Source organism: Eucalyptus grandis, unplaced genomic scaffold (assembly GCF_016545825.1).
Source record: "Eucalyptus grandis isolate ANBG69807.140 unplaced genomic scaffold, ASM1654582v1 tig00006899, whole genome shotgun sequence".
Lineage (NCBI taxonomy): Eukaryota > Viridiplantae > Streptophyta > Magnoliopsida > Myrtales > Myrtaceae > Eucalyptus > Eucalyptus grandis.
In genome coordinates this window covers 19,610-41,688 of record NW_024096440.1, presented here as the reverse complement: position 1 = coordinate 41,688, position 22,079 = coordinate 19,610, and the positions used below count along the sequence as shown (strand labels likewise).

At 41.0% G+C, this 22,079-nt stretch overlaps 2 protein-coding genes across 2 annotated transcripts; both read right to left on the bottom strand.

Annotated features, from left to right (window-relative positions):
* Positions 1 to 12,071: 12,071 nt before the first annotated feature.
* LOC120290118 lies at positions 12,072 to 14,625 on the bottom strand. The gene is made up of 3 exons (XM_039305799.1): positions 13,974 to 14,625; positions 13,657 to 13,928; positions 12,072 to 12,080 (listed from the first exon to the last, which is right to left on the bottom strand). Exons 1-3 carry the CDS (start codon positions 14,623 to 14,625, stop codon positions 12,072 to 12,074), a joined length of 933 nt encoding a protein of 310 aa, XP_039161733.1.
* A 3,325-nt stretch (positions 14,626 to 17,950) lies between these two features.
* On the bottom strand, positions 17,951 to 18,592 carry LOC120290117 (wiskott-Aldrich syndrome protein homolog 1-like). The gene has a single exon (XM_039305798.1). The coding sequence runs from the start codon at positions 18,590 to 18,592 to the stop codon at positions 17,951 to 17,953; it is 642 nt and encodes a 213-aa protein (XP_039161732.1).
* Positions 18,593 to 22,079: the final 3,487 nt, after the last annotated feature.

The following is a 22,079-nucleotide window of genomic DNA, read 5'->3' as shown; positions in this document are numbered from 1 at the left end:
CACACTAACCGTGTGGTTTAAGGATGACCTATGAGCCGTGTGGTTTAAGGATAGACCCACTAACTGTGTGGTTTAAGGAAAGACCAACGAACCGTGTGGTTTAAGGATAGACCCACGAACCGTGTGGTTTAAGGAGGACCCACGAACCGTGTGGTTTAATGAGGACCCACAAACCTTGTAGATGACATGGTTTAAGGTTGACCATGAACCTTTAGTTTTTAAGGAAGCACCTGCTAACCCTTTGAAAACAATATGGCTTCACTAAGGAGCCCTGTCAAACTCAACTTGAGCAAATGTCATTAGGGAGGTCATCAAGAGACGTATTGGCAATATTACAGCATTAATTGAACAAGCTAATCAAGCTAAGTCCGACTGCTTTAGAAAAAAACATTCGATGTCAATTAGCATCATGTAGCACATAATTGTTATCTTGCTCGGGAATGTATCATTAATCATCAAATTCTATAGGAGTCAAGTTCTTATCAAAATAGCTTCGACTCGTGAAAAATGCTTATTAAGCATGCCAAACTAGAGCTTCTTAGTCAGAAAGGGTTTCTCACACACTTTTGATAAAATGGCTATTTGATCACATCCATTCACGTGGGAAGTAACTGATTGCTGAGGGTATTTCACATAACCCATGTCAAAGGTTTTTAGAAACATTCGCGATAAGCACAATCTGATCGATCAAAAAGTTCTTTTGAAAGGACCACAATATAAGTTTGGTCATGGCCTTACACAAAGGGATTATTGCTTTGAGGCCAATAAAAGAACATTTGTTGCTATCTTCATCGGGTTTATAAGTCGAGAACTTTGAAGATAAGACAAGATAGAAATACTTCTACTCCTTCAAGCAGTAGCTTTTTTGTGGCATTCTCTGTGGCACCCTCGAAACGGCCCCCGATCCGCTAGGGTCACCACAGTCTGCTTACCTTTCACTTGACCTAGCAATATTTCACTCTGATACCATAGATTTATAATGGGTCCCTAAGTCCTGGGGGTTTGTATTATTTAAATCGGTCCCAACGCAGTCAATATAATGGAAGCATATTCAGTATCTCCCTAACCCATACTTAAACTAAATAAGGTAATGCAATGCACACCAACTGTACACTTCATATATATATATATATATATATATATATATATATACATACATACATACATACATTAGAGCCGAACCACTTTTATTTACATAGCTTAATCGGACATCAAGAGTCGGTACATCAAAAGGCCAAGGCTTTACTAAGCTCGGCTATAACCCAAAAGTACCCGACCCCACAGTAGTCATGTACATTGATCCTTCATCCAGTGTCGGTTATCCAAAAAGTGTCATCCGCTACCCATCACACGCACAATCACACCCAGCCTAGTCCATCGGCTGGCGGCGGCGGCAGCATCCCCATCATGATCCCGTCGCGACGAACATGTACAGACAGGAACTCTTGTACCATGGGGCCATAAGGTAGACCCACGTCATACATGACTAAGACTTGAATATGGACAAATACCAAACCTTGAACACCAACACAAATGTGCTCCGAACACTCAACCTCGACGTCAGTCGGTATGCCATAAAAAGTACCACGTGTGACAGGTAACAGAGGCATCTCTTAATCTGAAATGTTAGTCCCCAAAGGGGTGAGTACAACCACTCAGCAGTAAAAGATTCATCAAGCTATATCAAGCATTACTATTAATATCCAGATTCAAGTATGGTAGACAAAACAAGGAATTTGAGAATAAGTATGTATCAAAATCATGAAATCCTTCAATGTAATAACATTGTAGTCCTAATGTGTAGTGCAACATATCCGAGATAGACAAATCTCAATCATAGGGCCAAACTGAAATATCATGTCCTAATCCATGCCATACACTCAGTCTTATATCTAGCCCCACGCACTTATAATAGAATCATTCATTTTATTATCAAAAGGTTTCATCCCCGGAGGACCAGTGTTTGCGTCCCTCCGGCATTCGCATCCCTCCGGGCATCACGAAAGCCTCCGGCATTCAGCCACTTAGGGCCACCGGGCATATGTAGCGAATCACACCTCTAGGCATCTCGTACCCCACCGGCATCACGAGGAACCCCGGGGGCCTCCCATGAAATTGGTTACCCCGGCCATCCGGAATTACGTACTGACTAGCATACTATTGAGCATCCCGAAGCTCCCGGGAAAAACCTCCGGCATTCAGCCACTTAGGGCCACCGGGCATCCACAAGGAATCGACTCACTCGATCCTTTGGGCATCCCGACTCTCAGGGCATCGTTGACCCGAGGGTCCAACGGCAACAATTTAACATTTTAAATTTACAAGAATCCTTTCAAATGCTAAGAACAATCCATTTCATGCATTCACTATCCAATCTTAATATTGCACAATTATCCACAACCAGTATCAACATATCACATAACCATTACAAAACATATTCACTTTTGGGACATTTTTGTGAAAATTCGAAAATAGAGCCACTTGATTTTACCATGCACATTTCTGCTAAATATTTCAAAATAAATACTAAACGAGCTCAAAAAATTGTGAAATTTTAACATGTTATCAATGAGACCTTAGGGAAAAAAATTTCGTGAAGAACACCAGGTCAAATTCCTTATTGACGTTCTGTAAAATTTCCAGATTTAACATTTCCGTATAAAAATAATTTCGTCGACTAAATCTTGTCTATTTATGCTAAATTTTTTATATGTTACTCTTACAGATGTTCTCTCCAACTTTAATTAAGGATTTGAAGTCAAATTTTAGCTAGAAAATTCCAGAAAAATCGAGAAATCACCAGAGGTCATGCTGTTCTTGCGAAAACAGTTTACTAACCTAAAGAGAACTATTCCTACCCTTGAGTCTCGGTATCCAACGTCCACAGCCAAGATTTACAAGCATATTACACCACAATACAGCCTCTTTACTTCCCAAAAATCCGCCATAGCTAAATCCTTGAGTTCTCATTTCAATTTAGAAGCGAAATCCACCAAAGCTTGCTCTATTTTTGCTCCATTACCTCGGCCAGCTTCATCTCCTTCATCAAAAATCGACATGCAGCTCCAAATTCCACACTTTCTGACATCTACCAACTCCTCACTAGATAAAACAGCAAGCAAAACATAGATTGAAGAACTTCTACTTGCCTCAAGTCCAAAGCAACCACAACAAGCAAATCGGCAACTTGGGGCTTCGGGTGCGGCTCGATCGACAGCGGAGCTAGGCGCATGCATGGCGGCAGCTAGGACACGGCGGAAGACGGTCTTCCTCTTCCCCTTCGTGGCCCACACTCGCGCCCTCTCTCTCTCGCTCACTCGCCCGAACTCTCCCTCTCTCGGTCTCACTCTCTCGATCAATCCGCCTCCCCCTCTTCCTTTTGATTGCTTAATGGCTAGCAATCATTAGATTTTGCATTAAAGAGACACTTGGCTCCAAGAGGAAGACAAGTGTCTTCAACAAGAAGACAAGTGGAGGAGGTGGCGTGGCCTCCATCCGATTCCCCCCCCCTCATGGGCCGACAGCTTTGTGGGCCTCTTGGCTTGCTTTGGGCCTGAAAAATTGAGTCCTAGTGGTCCAATTTAAATGGCCCTTAGAAAATAATAATAATAAGCCCATGATTCCTACACCACTTTAGGGCATTTTGATTTTTATATAGGAATCAATATTATATTCCCATAACAAATCTTACATAGGGGGTTCAGTTAAGAGATAAAATATCGTGGCCGATGATGTAATCGTCCATATGGCCATTCAAAGACAATTTCCTTCCCTTCAAAATTTAATATTTCGGGTTGTCGAGATTCTCGGATGCCACAATTCTCCCCTCCTTAGAGAATTTCGTCCTCGAAATTAGACGTTACTTATGTCTCATCAAACGAAAGAGGATACTTTTCCCTCATTTCTTTTTCACTTTCCCATGTGGCCTCTTCCATATCATGATGTCGCCATAACATCTTAACTCGAGGAATTTTCTTCATCGTAGGACTTGTTCTTTTCGATTTAATACTCGTATTGGCTCTTCTATGTATCTCACTTTCTCATCCACTTTGATGGCTTCATGATCGAGTATGTGACCAGGATCCGATCGATATCTCCTCAACATCGACACATGGAATACATTATGTAAATTTCCTAATTTAGGAGGCAGCGCCAAACGATAAGCTACGTCTCCTATTTTCTTGAGTATCTCAAAGGGTCCAACGAATCTAGGGCTTAATTTTCCTTTTATTCCAAATCGTGATATCCCTTTCATTGGAGATATTTTAAGGAATACATGGTCTCCCACATTAAATTCCAAAGGTCTTCTACGTTTATCTACGTAGCCTTTTTGTCGGCTTTGAGCTATCTTAAGTCTTTTCCTTATAATCTCAACCGCTTCTGTAGTAACTTGTACCAATTCAGGTCCTGTTAGTTTTCTTTCACCTACTTCATTCCAACAAACAGGAGTTCTACATCTTCTCCCATATAACGCTTCATAGGGAGCCATGCCTATACTTTTCTGAAAACTATTGTTATAAGTGAATTCTATTAAATGCAACTTTTCATCCCAACTTCCTTTAAAATCAATGACACAAGCCCTTAACATATCTTCTAATATCTGAATCACTCTTTCTTTTTGTCCATCTGTCTGAGGATGAAAAGCAGTACTAAACTGGAGCTTAGTCCCTAAGGTGATTTGAAGACTTCGCCAAAAGTTTGAAGTAAATCTCGGGTCTCGATCTGACGTAATAGTCACAGGAACACTATGTAAACGTACTACTTGACTTACATATATTTCAGCATACTTATCCACCGGATAGTCTATGTGGACTGCTAGGAAATGAGCAGACTTAGTCAAACGATCCACAATTACCCAAATAGAGTCGTGGCCACTTGATGTCCTTGGTAATCCTTGCACAAAATCCATCGTCACATGTTCCCATTTCCATTCTGGAATATCTAATGGTCTCAAAAGTCCTACGGTTTTTCGGTGTTCCGCTTTCACTTACTGACATGTTAAACACTGGGAAACATGCTTGGCTATATCCGTCTTCATGCCATTCCACCAATATAGTTGGCGTAAATTCTTGTACATCTTTGTACTACTCGGATGAATACTGTAGTTACTCCTATGTGCTTCCGACAGAATTTCCCTCTTTACTTCTTCATTGTCGAGAACACAGAGTCGTCCCTGACATCTTACCATTCCATCTTCAGAAACTTGAAATTCTGGTCTTTTTCCTAACGACACAGCATTTTGTACTTTCACTATTTTTTTTTTTTGGTAAAAATTTCGTACTTTCACTATTTTCGAGTCAGATTCTTGCGAAATTTTAATTTTCTAGATAATCTCCGATTCAATTCTCAATGCAATGAGCATACCGGTAAGGTGGTCTATTTCCAACTTGAAGTTTGAATCCACAATTGACTTTAACAGATTCCATTCTGTCACCCTTAGACTAGCCATGTCCATAGCCGACTTTCGACTAAGGGCATCTGCCACCTTATTTGCTTTTCCTAGATGGTACCGTATTTCACAATCATAATCCTTTAACAACTCCATCCATCTCTTTTGTCTCATGTTCAGCACTTTTTGAGAAAACAAATATTTTAAACTTTTATGATCTGTATAAATTTCGAACTTCTCTCCATACAGATAATGTCTCCATATTTTCAAACCAAAAACTATAGCTGCCAATTCTAGGTCATGGGTTGGGTAATTTAATTCATGAGGTTTCAACTGTCTTGATGCATAGGCTATGACATTGCCATGCTGTATCAAAACACATCCCACCTTTGTGAGACGCATCACTATACACTGTAAACCCATCAGATTCAGATGGTATAGTCAGAATTGGAGCCGTAGTCAGTCTCCTTTTGAGCTCCTGGAAACTTTTTTCACATTCTCCATTTCATTCAAATTTTACGTTCTTTCTAGTCAATTTTTTCAATGGCCCAGCAAGTTGTGAGAATCCTTCAATAAACCTTCTATAATAACATGCCAGTCCCAAGAAACTTCGTATTTCCGTGGGTGTTGTTGGTCTTGGCCAATTTATTACCATTTCGACTTTTGCTAGGTCCACTGCAATTCCTCCTCCTGACACCACATGTCCTAAAAATATTATCCGATCCAACCAAAATTCACACTTACTTAATTTGGCATATAACTTATGGTCTCTAAGGGTCTGTAATATTATTCTCAGGTGTCGTTCATGTTCTTCAGGTCCTTTAGAATATACCAGGATATCATCAATGAAGACAATCACAAATCAATCCAAATAAGGCTTAAATATCCTATTCATCAAATTCATGAATGCGGCTGGAGCATTCGTTAGTCCAAAAGGCATAACTAGGAACTCTTAGTGTCTGTAGCGAGTTATAAATGCAGTCTTAGGAATGTCTTCTTTCTTAATCCTCAATTGATGATATCCTGACCTCAAATCGATTTCAGAAAAGACCGAACTTCCTTGCAGTTGGTCAAATAGGTCATCAATTCTAGGCAAGGGATACTTATTCTTAACAGTTACCTGATTCAATTGCCTATAGTCAATACATAAACGCATTGACCCATCCTTCTTTTTCACAAACAAAACTGGTGCACCCCAAGGAGAAGCACTTGGCCTAATATATCATTTATCAAGCAACTCTTGTAGTTGCACTTTCAACTTTTCAATTCCATCAAGGCCATCCTATACGGAGCTTTCGATATCGGTCCTGCTCCAGGCATTAGTTCGATCTCAAATTCAATCTCTCGCTCCGGTGGTAACTCGGGGGCGGTTCCTCGAAATACATCCTGAAATTCCACGACCACTCGAACTTCATCGAGCTTAGATTCTTCCTTAGTATAGTTCTTTACCATTGACAGGTATCCTTGACATCCTTCGTCAAGTAATGCACAGGCTTCTATTTCTGAAATAAGTGCCACGAATGGGTTTGTCTACCCTTCGAAAAATTCACAACTAGATTGGTCAAGTAAAACAAATTGAATTACTTTTCTATGGCAATCCACCTTAGCCTGATACTTATGGAGCTAGTCCATTCCTATGATAACATCAAAGTCATTCATAGCCATTAGACTAAGTCTATTTCCATATCCCGTCCCCCTATAGTTATCTTACATCTTTCACATATCAACGTAGACAATACGCCATTCCTTAGGGGTGTGGAAACACGAAGAGGCATCTTAAGAGAGATAGTTTCTATTTTACTCAACTATCTATATCTTTCAGACACAAAAGAATGCGTAGCGCCCGTATCAAATAACGCATATGTCTTTTTGCCATTTATAGAAATCGTACCTGAGATAACATTTTTTGAAGCTTCCGCTTCCTCTTGGGTGACTGCATACACCCTTCTTTGTGCTAGTGGCCTCTGTGGATTCCTTGGTAGATTTGGTCCAGCAGTACGTTGCTGTACTTGTCGCACCGAGTTGACACTCAGTTGTGACCTCTTGTCGCGACCAATTTTTTCGGGGTGTGAACCACCTAAAATTTGGCTAATGGATTGTTAAGCCTACTTAAACCGGGCTCTCCCAAGCCCATACCAATTCGCTACTTAGGTTCAAGTTCTTAGCATGCAATTGATTTTTTAATCGAGAGTCGCCACTAATCTATTTTTTGGTGGGTCGATTAAAAACCCAAGTAAAGTAATGGGAGATTTACTTTACTCCTACGAACCAGAGATTATGAGTTCGGGGACTTGGTTACGCTAGACTTTTCTAACACCCTTTCGGTACCACTCTTTTATTTTCAAAAATGTTTGGCAACCAGTTTGAATTGATTTTAAATCTATTTCCCTAACATGTGAAGTTATCATGCGCGTGCACAAACCACCAATTTAACACCCAGATAAACAATAAATAAATTGCAAAAACTCACCTCAAAGCAACGAAAGCATCTGCAATGTTAAATTAAAATCCACATCAACAACCCTAGATATGATTTCTAATTAACACGCAATCTCTTTTTTTGTTCTCATTTAATTAATGAAAATCATGCAATATGCAATGCGATATTAACTAAATGACCTAATTCTAATGACATGTAATTTCTAATTAAATGGGCCTAGCAAAAATACTAAATGACATACATCTCAGTGAATCTAACCCTAATGATGTGCATATGACATTTTTTTCTTTTTCCTAAAAGAATGCATTTTATCCTAAATAATAAAACTAATTTAACCTATGACATTTTTTGTATTTTTCATGAAATTCGAAATTTGGTGAAATGTGAAAATTACCTAACTAGATTAAGATTCTATTTAATTTATATTAGGAATTAGGTTGAGCCAAATCCTAATTTAAACTAAAACATTATCTTAACCTAAATAATCCTAAAACACAATATATCTAAAAAAATACCTAAACTTATAATAAATTAAGAAAAAAATATTATCTAAAATTAAACTAAGTGCAATTTAACCCTAATATGCAATGATGTGCAAAATATGCCTAATTCTACATGATATATGCATGATGATTTTTGTTGTTGTTTTTTTTATTATTAATTTTCGAAATTAATAATTGCCAAATAATTAAACATGCAATCCAAATTAAAATCTAGCAACCTAAATTGATTTATTTGAATTTTCATTTTTTTTAAATTTGAAATAAAGTTCCTATTCTAATCATATAAACCCTAAAACATGCAATATTCTAACCCAAACATATCTCAAGATAAACGAGGCAATTAAGATGAGACAGCTCATTCAAGATCATCAAAAATATCACACATCGTTCAGATCAAGGGATAATATTTCACTAGTAAAATCGATAAATTGATCTTAAGCCTTAAAGATCAAAATATCAATTTTATTCCCACTTGATTAATTATTTCATCTAAAGCCTTATAGATGAAATAAAAAATCCTGGTGCGGTTGCGAATCAGATGATATATTGGAATTTTCAATTATGCATAGATAGGTATTTCAATCAAAGAAAACACCATATAAAGAGATAATAATAAAGAAAATAAAGAAAAACCTAAACTTGCCTAATAAAGTAAAGCAAAAATACCTAATTTAATTTTTTTTCTTTTTTATTAGAAAAGAAAAAAAAGAAATCTGGGTCGCTGGTTCAGGGGTCCGGCGAGGGGGAACTCGTCGACTAGGGTTCCGGTGAGGGAGGCGGGGCGGCACGTCGGTGGCACGGCACCGGGCTTCGAGATCGGCACGGAGGCCGGGTGCAAGCGTTGCGGCGATGGAATCGGCGGAGGCGAGGCGTCACTGCAAAGCTCGGAGGTCGGCGCTTGGATCGGGCGGCTACCGTCGGGGGGAAAAATCACCGGCTAGGGTTCCGACGAGGGCTCTGGCGAGGATGAAGACACGGGCCGGCACGGGGCTGACGTTGGATCCGGGTGCGGGCGTCGCGGATTGGCACGAAGGAGTACACGAGCGACGGGGGCGCTGCTGGTACTCGGGTGATCGGGGCGCAGCAGCGCGGAGCGCGGCGAGCCGTCTCGGGATTTGGCTGGCGCAGGTTGCGGAGACAAGTCGGGGCGAGATCGGCGGTCCGGTGCGCGGATGGGCTCGGCGGGTGCGGGGACGGAGGCCGAGGAGGTCCGGCAGCCGCTGTGGGCGGTGTCAAACTTGATAGTCTTCTTGGGCGTCGGTGCTGACCGGGGGAGATGCGGCATGAACAGTAGAGGAGGCGCGGGCCGGTGCGGGGCTCGCTCAGTAGTGGAGCGACGATTGGCTTAGATCTGCCATCGTTGGGGCTCTCAAATGGGCAGATCGGGACAGCGGTGGTGTCGCGGCGAGGCGGAGACGTCAGACACTCCACTGGGCAGATCGCGAGCAGAGCAAGGGTGTTGCTCGGGTCGTCGTGGCTTCTAGCATCAGGCGGCAATAGCGGTGGTGGAGCGACAGCGGCGAAGAGATGGAGGTAACTGGCGGAGGCGGAGGCGAAGCCGGCGCGGTCGACGGCGCTGGCACGCGGCTCCGGCGCGAGTAGGGGCGGCCCCGGGAGGAAGATGAACAGTAGCGCCCCCTTTTTCTTTTTCTTTTTGCTCTTTTTCCTCTCTCTCACGTCAGCCTTGTCTCTCTCTCTCCTGCTTTTCGGATGTGGGTTCACCCCACTGAATTTTTTTTGAATTTCAGCTTCAAACTTCAAAAACCCTAAAACTTCCTCACGTATTTTCTCTCAAAAATTTCGAAATCTTCCCCCTATGTACGGCCGTGTGTATCGATATGTGTGGCCTCCCCCCTAATTTACCGTACGTGACCCTTTTTATAAGCCCAAAAATTGTATGTTATGGGTATATTTCATTTCTAATTTTGCTTGAGCACGATACCCCTAAATATATCGATAAAATATTTTTCACATATTCCATCAAGAAAATTCCCCCTTTGTGCAAAAGTGCATCTCCCAGTGTATATTACCTATAAATGTGAAAAATCTTAACGAAATATAACAAAAAATAAAATTTTCCTGAACTATATGCCATGTGATTATGATTTTTTTATTTTTTTTTATTTAGCAAAAATTAACCCCAAAAATTTAGGTGTCAACAGCCCCCTCTTTGAAGGTGAGCTCGCGAGAGGTTGCCTTCAAAGACAAATTGAGACCTAAATTTTGGTCATGCTCATGCAATGAATGATTTTTGTTGGAACATGAATTCCATTTTTAATGCAATTTGTATGATGCATGGAAATGCTAATGCAAGTGATAGATGAACCTACCTGAAGTAACTTACCTTGAGGAGGATAGAGTAATTCGAGGTAGTGGGTGTTATCTGTCCATGACCCGTACCATTCTACGGTCGCCTATAATAGTTACATAACTTTGTGAAGATGTTGCTTTCTTAGGACCCGTATCATTCTACGGTCGCCCAGTATGGCAGAAATGAGCTAATTTCTCAGGACCCGTACCATTCTATGGTTGCCCAGTACGGCAGAAACGTTTTGTAAGGAACTGCTTTCCCAGGACCCGTACCATTCTACGGTCGCCTAGTACGGCAGAAAGGTTTTGTCTAGGACCCGTACCATTCTACGGTCGCCTAAACAGGGATTCATTTTCCAGGACCCGTACCATTCTCCGATCGCCTGAATAAGAAATAGGTGTTGTCAAGGACTCGTACCATTCTACGGTCACCTCGACGAAGAAAATTATTTTTCCAGGACCCGTACCATTCTACAGTCGTCTGTTAGAGCAATAAATGTTGTCTAGGACCCGTACCATTCTACGGTCGCCTAAACGGAGATTTTGCTTGGCTAGGACCCGAACCATTCTTTGGTCGCCTTAATCAGACTGAATCTCGAGAAAAATCTTTGGAGACAACTCGATCGAGTGTCGGTGCAAGGGACTCTGGGCTACGAAAGCACGCCAGGTCAAGAAAGAAACATCGGGCTACGGAAGCACGCCGAGTCGATGAAAATGACTCTGGGCTACGAAAGCACGCTAGGTCGATATAACTGGACAGCTTGACCAAGTCAAGTGTCGATGCACTTGAGAAAGAATACCTGCACAATGACAAGTATTTTAGAGTATGGTAGAGATATACTTACCTGGTGATATCTCTGATTCTTGGGGATATGTCTTTTGGAATTTAGATATTCTGTAGAGGTCGTTCACCTCATGGTGGAGGTTTCTCATCTCCTAATATCATGAAACATTCTGAAAGGAACTTGAATTACCTGTCAGACATGATTTAGAGCAAAAACCGATATGCATTCATCAAAGAGATAGACAAATTGAGCTACTCTAGAATGCACATTTCAAAATTTAGTGAGGTTTTCATCAACTCAATCGGGGTTCATGCATAATGACTTTACCATATTTGCATCACCCAAATTTCCACACGAGATAATTGTCGTTCAAGATAATGACATGGATTTCTTAAAAATGCTAAATGAGAGACTTTCATTTAGAAATGACTTTCACTCCCTCTCATTCAGAATGTTTATTTTATGAGAAACACTCAATCTCACCGTCATCATACCAACAAGGGTCCGAGTATTCTCGCAAATGGTACGCCCTTACCAATCTGAGGGGTCTTTAACAGGGACCGTACTATTGGCTTGGTAAATGGGACTCTTTTGAGTCGAGGCTATTTAAAAAATGATTATGTAATCATCTTCAGGTTTACAAGTCAAGAACCCTGCAAAATGAGAAAAAAATAGTCTTTCTCACACTTCTTCAAGCGATGCTTATAACATGTGAATCCATACGTTAATTCAAGTGCCATAATCTGAAGAGACTTTGTAAAGGACGTAACGTAGGCTGGGTTTATGGGTTGAGAAATGAACGGATCATTAAGCTCAAAATGTGTGTGAATGGCGAGAGTTGGTGATCATCTTGGCATTGCCACCAATTTTCTTTTTCATCATCGGGGATTGTCTTCATGAAATGCCCCATTGATTGTAAAAACTCAACTTTTGAGTTCTTTGAGTATTGCTCCATTGAGATTCAATTCTTGCAATTGACAGTCACCTTATCTTGACTCTTTTTTCATCTATGTGCATCAGCCTTGCTTTTACCAGGCACACTGCTTTTTCATGCCCCTAGTGTTTATGCATTTTTTCTTCACTTTTTTTTATGGGCATTGGCCTTGCTTTTACTAGGCACACTACTTTTTCATGCCCCTTAGTTCTATTTTGATTTCTTTGCATGCGTCAAACAATGACACTCGAACTTTCAAGGGTCTTCATCTGCCTTTTGCCTTGCCCCAGTGTGGGGGATGATCATCAACTGGGTTTAAAGAAACGAAATTGCAGGCTCAAGTGGGCTATGCAAAGGATATAAGTGTGTAGGATAGAGAAAGAAATGCTCTTCGTCATCCTAAGGCACTTAAATTACCACGTGAATTCAACGTAATAGCATGACTTGAAGATTGATGCAAGTGAGAGCAAGAAAATTTCAACCCATTTTTTTTTCCTTATGGTGCTATCTTACCCTCCAATTTGCCCCAATGTGGGGGTGGTTCTTGACAGGGATAATTTGAAAGAATTTCCACAAGTGTATGGGGTCAAAGTGGTTAAGCAATGGATCTCTTGTAGTGTTTAGGATAGAGAAATGAATTGCCCCTCATCATTTTGATCATCGTACCTTTTGCGAGAAAACTCTTTACCTTGCAGATATGAAACCTTTTACACTCATCTCATAAGTGTATAAGTAGGGGATTGTGTATAGGATAAGGCTTGCCTTTCATCATCCTGACACGTCTCATTTAGCATGCTTAATCCATTCCACATCATTCATTGAATTAGTCCATCCTCTTTCACCAAAGATGGATGATCCTCTTTTAACTTGCCCCTCATTTAATGGGCAAGAATGAAAATTCCGTCAAGCACGGAAATGGAACACACTTTGTTTGGCTCTTCAGGATGGATATTTCAAGTAGTATTGAGATGTGACCGACATTAACTCTTTTGAAACTTGTTGAGTAAGAGTTGAACCGACTGCAACCTGATGTGCCTTTTTCAGATGCTTTCTTATCAGGTCAAGAAAGTAATGCTCTCTCCCATGTGATAGTCACACTTTTCGAAGGGATTATATGCAGGATAATGCTCGGGATTTGGTCGCTTCGGCTCAGTAGAGATTAATCCCTTCTTTTGGAGAATAAGCAAAACTTTGGATAGAGGTCCAGGAAGAGATGTAAACTGTCTCCTAACATTACGTCGTCGACCCGAGAACTGATGTCCTCCGCCTTGTTGCTCAGTAGAAATCTTAATTACCGGAGCGCGATTGGATGTATCACGATTCGATTGAGAGTAGGCCATATTAATCTCAACTTCAGGATCCTTCTCCTTCTTGGTAGAAAATCTCTTGTAAGATGGCTCAGTAAACCACCCTTCTCTTATCCCCATCTCGATCTGTTCACCCACCGGGATAAGTTGGTTGAAGTTCTCAACATATGTGCTAGCCATTCGGTTGCGGAATTCAATTGGGAGAGTCTTGACAAATAACTTCATCAGCTCCTTGTTAGTAGGTTTAGGAGTGATTTGAGCTGCGAGGTTTCTCCATCTCACAGCATACTCTTTAAATGACTCACTCCTTTTCTTTTCCATCCTCTCCAAGTCTTCTCGGGAAGGCGCGATGTCCATGTTGAACTTGTACTGTTTGAGGAATGCGTCTGCTACCTCATTCCAGGTTTCGAGGAGGTTTATGTTCTTCATCACGTACCAGTTTAGTGCGGGCCCTGTCAAACTCGCATGAAACGATTGGATCATGAGGGGCTCATTTTTTACGTGTTGGGCCATGCGCACGTGGTACATCTGCAAATGAGATTTCGGACAAGATGTCCCGTCATACCTCTCAAATTCTGGCATTTTAAACTTGCTCGGCATTTTGACCTTCTCATAGACCGAGAGGTCGAATGGGAGTGAGCTTTGTGACTCCTGCAGCTGTCTCACTTTCTCCTCCAGCTTTGCAACGCACTCATCTTGATCTGCCTTGGGAACACTGTCTAGCTTGGCCTTTCCAACAAGGACCATGTCATCTCCCAGCTCGGGCATTTCGTCATCACTCATTTGGGCCTTATTTGCCTGCCTCGGGACTACTATCTCGGGGAGAGCAGGTGGAGGACTCGGGTTCACTTGGAGGGATTGAAGTTGAGCGGTTATAAGCTGCATGGAAGCGGCTAACTGTTTGAGTTGATCTTCCACGGAGGACATGCGATCGCGCATCTTGCTTTGGTCGGCCATTTTTGCTCTCGACCGTGTAATGATGGGTGAACGTGGAGGATCTGTTATCACCTAATTGAAATAAATGAAAATATGTAAGCACGATATGTAAATAGAGAACCAATCCATGACAATGACCTAATCAATTTTTTCATTTTTTTTTTTATGAAAAGTTTGTACAAGAAGGGAATTTGACACCCTAACAAAATCAAATTTCATAGACATGAATCGAAGACAAATTCTCCAAAGTTTTTTTTTAAAATGATTCATTGCATGTCAATTTCCTCACTTCATTTCTAATCGACAAATGAATTAAATTAATGATTGACCTAAATTGTCATGGACGGCCCAAGAGTATGAAAAAATAAATTGCATGATATAAAGATAGAAGACTTACTTCACCAAGAAAGATCAATGGCAATCACATAGACATACACATGAGACGTGAGGCTCGATTTCTACTCTAGACAGGCTTAGCAAAGTGGAGTTAAAAGGGTGGGATGACTTAGTTGCAGCCTCGCATACTAAGCCAAGTCCTCCTAACTTCGGCTCAGTCAAGAATGATACCCCAATGCGACGCAGCCTCTCTTTTTCACAAACAAAACTGGTGCACCCCAAGGAGAAGCACTTGGCCTAATAAATCCTTTATCAAGCAACTCTTGTAGTTGCACTTTCAACTTTTCAATTCCATCAAGGCCATCCTATACGGAGCTTTCGATATCGGTCCTGTTCCAGGCATTAGTTCGATCTCAAATTCAATCTCTCACTCCGGTGGTAACCCAGGCAGTTCCTCAGGAAATACATCCTGAAATTCCCTGACCACTCGAACTTCATCGAGCTTAGATTCTTCCTTAGTATAGTTCTTTACCATTGCCAAGTATCCTTGACATCCTTTGTCAAGTAATGCACGGGCTTCTATTACTGAAATAAGTGCCACGAATGGGTTTGTCTACCCTTCGAAAAATTCACAACTAGATTGGTTAGGTAAAACAAATTGAATTACTTTTCTATGGCAATCCACCTTAGCCTGATACTTATGGAGCTAGTCCATTCCTATGATAACATCAAAGTCATTCATAGCCATTACAACTAAGCCTATTTCCATATCCCGTCCCCCTATAGTTATCTTACATCTTTCACATATCAACGTAGACAATACGACATTCCTTAGGGGTGTGGAAACACGAAGAGGCATCTTAAGAGAGGTAGTTTCTATTTTACTCAACTGTCTATATCTTTCAGACACAAAAGAATGCGTAGCGCCCGTATCAAACAACGCATATGCCTTTTTGCCATTTATAGAAATCGTACCTGAGATAACATTTTTCGAAGCTTCCGCTTCCTCTTGGGTGACCGCATACACCCTTCTTTGTGCTAGTGGCCTCTGTGGATTCCTTGGTAGATTTGGTCCAGCAGTACGTTGATGTACTTGTCGCACCGAGTTGACACTCGCCAGACCTCTTGTCACGACCAATTTTTTCGGGGTGTGAACCACCTAAAATTTGGCTAATGGATTGTTAAGCCTACTTAAACCGGGCTCTCCCAAGCCCATACCAATTCGCTACTTAGGTTCAAGTTCTTAGCATGCAATTGATTTTTTAATCAGGAGTCGCCACTAATCTATTTTTTGGTGGGTCGATTAGAAACCCAAGTAAAGTAATGGGAGATTTACTTTACTCCTACGAACCAGAGATTATGAGTTCAGGGACTTGGTTACACTAGACTTTTCTAACACCCTTTCGGTACCACTCTTTTATTTTCAAAAATGTTTGGCAACCAGTTTGAATTGATTTTAAATCTATTTCCTAACATGTGAAGTTATCATGCGCGTGCACAAACCACCAATTTAACACTCGATAAACAATAAATAAATTGCAAAAACTCACCTCAAAGCAACGAAAGCATCTGCAATGTTAAATTAAAATCCACATCAACAACCCTAGATATGATTTCTAATTAACACGCAATCTTTTATTTTGTTTTCATTTAATTAATGAAAATCATGCAATATGCAATGCGATATTAACTAAATGACCTAATTCTAATGACATGTAATTTCTAATTAAATGGGCCTAGCAAAAATACTAAATGACATACATCTCAGTGAATCTAACCCTAATGATGTGCATATGACATTTTTCTTTTTCCTAAAAGAATGCATTTTATCCTAAATAATAAAACTAATTTAACCTATGACATTTTTTGTATTTTTCATGAAATTCGAAATTTGGTGAAATGTGAAAATTACCTAACTAGATTAAGATTCTATTTAATTTATATTAGGAATTAGGTTGAGCCAAATCCTAATTTAAACTAAAACATTATCTTAACCTAAATAATCCTAAAACACAATATATCTAAAACAATACCTAAACTTATAATAAATTAAGAAAAAAAATATTATCTAAAATTAAACTAAGTGCAATTTAACCCTAATATGCAATGACGTACAAAATATGCCCTAATTCTACATGACATATGCATGATGATTTTTTTGTTGTTTTTTTATTAATTTTCGAAATTAATAATTGCCAAATAATTAAACATGCAATCCAAATTAAAATCTAGCAACCTAAATTGATTTATTTGAATTTTCATTTTTTTTTTAAATTTGAAATAAAGTTCCTATTCTAATCATATAAACCCTAAAACATGCAATTTTCTAACCCAAACATATCTCAAGATAAACGAGGCAATTAAGATGAGACAACTCATTCAAGATCATAAAAAATATCACACATCGTTCAGATCAAGGGATAATATTTCGCTAGTAAAATCGATAAATTGATCTTAAGCCTTAAAGATCAAAATATCAATTTTATTCCCACTTGATTAATTATTTCATCTAAAGCCTTATAGATGAAATAAAAAATCTTAGCGCGGTTGCGAATCAGATGATATATTGGTATTTTCAATTATGCATAGATAGGTATTTCAATCAAAGAAAACACCGTATAAAGAGATAATAATAAAGAAAATAAAGAAAAACCTAAACTTGCCTAATAAAGTAAAGCACAAATACCTAATTTAATTTTTTTCTTTTTTATTAGAAAAGAAAAAAAAGAAATCTAGGTCATTTGGTTCGGGTCCGGCGAGGGGGAACTCGTCGGCTAGGGTTCCGGTGAGGGAGGCGGGGCGGCACGTCGGCGGCACGGCACCGAGCCGGGGATCGGCACGGAGCTGGGTGCGGCGTCGCAAGCGATGGATTCGGCGGAGGCGAGGCGTCACGGGCGAAGCTCGGAGGTCGGCGCTTGGATCTCGGGACCGCTACCGTCGGGGGGAAAAATCGCCGGCTAGGGTTCCGATGAGGGCTCTGGCGAGGATGAAGACACGGGCCGGCACGGGGCTAACGTTGGATCCGGGTGCGGGCGTCGCGGATTGGCACGAAGGAGTACTCGAGCGACGGGGCGCTGCTGGTACTCGGGTGATCGGGGGTGCAGCAGTAGCGGGGGCGCGGCGGGCCGTCTCGGGATTTGCTGGGTCGCGGGTTGAAGACAAGTCGGGGGCGAGATTGGCAGTCCAGTGCGGCAGATCGGGCTCCGAGCGGGTGCAGGGACGGAGGCCGAGGAGGTCCGGCAGCTGCTGTGGGCGGTGTCGAACTTCGGTAGTGCTGCTGGGTGTCGGTGCTGACCGGGGGAGAAGCGGCACGAACAGCAGAGGAGGCGCGGGCCGGTGCAGGGCTCGCTCGGCAGTGGAGCAACGATCGGCTTAGATCTACCGTCGTCTGGGCTCTCGAATGGGTAGATCGGGACAGCGGTGGTGTCGCGGCAAGGCGAAGACGTCGAGACACTCCACCGGGGCAGATCGCAAGCTGAGCAAGGGCGTTGCTCGAGTCGTCGTGGCTTCTGGCGTCAGGCGGCAATAGCGGTGGTGGAGCGGCAGCGGCGAAGACGCGGAGGTAACTGGCGGAGGCGGAGCCGGCGCAGTCGACGGTGCTGGCACGCGGCTCTAGTGCGAGCAGAGGCGGCCCCGGGAGGAAGATGAACATTAGTGCCCCCTTTTTCTTTTTCTTTTTTGCTATTTTTCCTCTCTCTCACGTCAGCCTTGTCTCTCTCTCTCCTGCTTTTCGGATGTGGGTTCACCCCACTGATTTTTTTTTTTTTTAATTTCAGCTTCAAACTTCAAAAACCCTAAAAACTTCCTCACGTATTTTCTCTCAAAAATTTCTAAATCTTCCCCCTATGTACGGCCGTGTGCATCGATATGTGTGGCCTCCCCCGTAATTTACTGTACGTGACCCTTTTTATAAGCCCAAAAATTGTATGTTAGGGGTATATTTCTTTTCTAATTTTGCTTGAGCACGATACCCGTAAATATATCGATAAAATATTTTTCGCATATTCCATCAAGAAAATTCCCCCTTTGTGCAAAAGTGCATCTCCGAGTGTATATTACCTATATATGTGAAAAATCTTAACGAAATATAACAAAAAATAAATTTTGCCTAAACTATATGCCATGTGATTATGATTTTTATTTATTTTTTATTTAGCAAAAATTAACCCCAAAAATTTAGGTGTCAACACCTCTCTTGTGGACAATTTCTCTTAAAGTGCCCCATCTGTCCACAACCAAAATATTTTGGCGGACTATTACAAAATCCTGACCCATGCTGTCCACCACACCTTTGACAAGTATTACCTTGGTAGGGTACCTTCCCTAAAACCGGGTTTCCTAAATTATTCCTCTTCTTAGATTCCTAGGGCTAACCTTGTCCAGGATAGGGTCTCTTACCCCTTCGAATATCACTAAAGGTCATTTGCCTCTTGGATTCTGATCGCCCTTTCACTGATTCTTACTCCACCAACTGTGCCCTTTCATAAATCTCATTAGAATCCCTTATATTCAAAGACACTAGTTGTTTCTTGATATATGTCCTTAGCCCTTTCAAGAATCTTTTAGCCTTTTCCTATCGATCCTCAACCAATATAGGAGCATATTTGGATAATTCAAAAAAATTTGCCTCATACTGGTCTACAGTCAACTCCCTTTGTTCCAACTAAACAAATTCAATGATCTTCTTATCCCAGGCACAGTCAGAAAAATGCTTTCTATTGAAAGCTCTAACAAATTCATCCCGGTTTATATCGGTACCGGTGGAAAGATCGTATCTCTTGAAGCTCTCTACCAAAACTTTGCATTTCCCTCCAACTAGTACTCTGCCAAAGTTATTTTCTCAGCATCATTGCAGTCCAACAATCGGAAAATTCGTTCCATTCCATCTATCCATTGTTCCGCCTCCTTAGGACTTCCTGTTCCACTAAACTTAGGTGGCTTTAGCTTCAGAAATTGTTCCACTAGTCCTTGAGGGCAACATTCCACTCCGGGTTGTTGCTGCGCTTGTCTTTCCATCAGATTCCCTATATTGGCCAATGCCTGCAGGATGTCTTCCATTCGGGGTTTAGCCCTTGCAGCAGAGGCTTCAGCCCTCGATGGATAAGAACTTCCAGCTCATACCATGATTTTCCTGCAGTTTCCAAGCATTTGCCTCAGGAATAATCTGTGACTCAATGTCTCTATTTAAAAGCAACTTCAACTATATAAGTAACATAAACATGTTATTGGCACCTAAAGACAACTCATAATAATTACTAGGGATCTACGAGTGAATACCCATCACCCGTTGTTCAAGGTTAGTCAACTATCTCAGTTAGTATCCTATGGTGTGCATTGTCATCATATTCCTCAATTTCCAAATGAGGCTCCTTATCACTCCACATATACCATTGCTCTGATACCAAACCAAGCTGTGGCACCCCCGAAACGGCCCCCGATCCGCTAGGGTTGCCACAATCCACTTACCTTTCACTTGACCTGGCAATATTTCACTCTAATACCATAGATTTTTTATGGGTCCCTAAGTCCTGGAGGTTTGTATTATTTAAATCGGTCCCATCACAGTTCATATAACGGAAGCATATTCAATATCTCCCTAACCCATACTCAAACTAAATAATGCAATGCAATACACACCAACTACACACTTCACACACACACACACACACACACACACACACACACACACACACACACACACATATATATATATATATATATATATATATATACGTTAGAGCCGAACCACTTTTATTTACAAAGCTTAATCGGACATCAAGAGTCGGTACATCAAAAGGCCAAGGCTTTACTAAGCTCGGCTATAACTTAAAAGTACCCGACCCCACAGCAATCATGTTCATTGACCCTTCATCTAGTGTCGGCTATCGAAAAAGTGTCATCTGCTACCCATCACACGCACAATCACACCCAGCCTGGTCCATCGGCTGGCGGCGGCTGCAGCATCCCCATCATGATCCCGTCGCGATGAACATGTATAGACAGGAACTCTTGTACCACGGGGCCATCAGGTAGACCCACGTCATACATGACTAAGACTCGAACATAGACAAATACCAAACCTCGAACACCAACACAGATGTGCTCCGAACACTTAACCTCGACATCAGTTGGTATGCCGTAAAAAGTACCACGTGTGACAGGTAACAGAGGCATCTCTTAATCTGAAATGTTAGTCCCCAAATGGGTGAGTACAACCACTCAGCAATAAAAGATTCATCAAGCTATATCAAGCATTACTATTAATATCCAGATTCAAGTATGGTAGACTCCTCTTCTCAGAGGGTGATAATTGGGGAAAATGTTGCACCTTGACCATAGAAGCAACGCCTTCCATCAAGGAATCATGGTAATACCTGACCGCCCATTTTGGCGTAAAGGGATGTGTATAGTTCCTAAATGATTCCCAGTCGAGCGAGGGAATAACATGTCCATTCTTTTCTTTGCAGGCAATAAATGGGCAAAGCATCTAAAGAACAATATTCTCAAATGTGGAACCAATGAGCAATCTTTCTCCTTTCAAAGCAAGATCTTGAAAAACACATCTAATGATTCATCTTTAAATTTTTCAAGCTCTTTGTCAATTAAACGTCTCTTCGAAAAGAGCATTTAAAAAAGCAGGAATTTAACTTTGTAAATTGTTGTATACAATAAAGAAGTGCTTTTCATGGATAAAATCAAGGCTACATTGCCATTTTGCAATCAATCATAGCCACTTCAGGCAAAGTTTATACCTGAAGAGCAAAAACACATGAAGGGTAAATTGTGTCGATTCCAATTGCTCATTTTGATGGCGTCTCTCACATGATTCTTTTTTCCTTTGATAGGAAAACATCAAACACTTAAAGGCAAATACAAGTGAAGGATAATGTAGAGTTACCAAATATCCACGAGGGTGAATCTAAGAAATGTTAGCACCCAAAAGATAAAAGCGACTGAAAGGTAATAATGTATCGTTTCCAACATTTCAATCCTTAAAGATTTTTGCACTAACATATTCTTTCACATTCTTTATAGGATTACCAAGTCACCATGCTGCAGGTAAGTACCATTCTTCTAAAAAATAAATGAAAAAAAAAACGGAGAATTTCCATTACAAAAAAAGAACTTTTGGCGCTTTC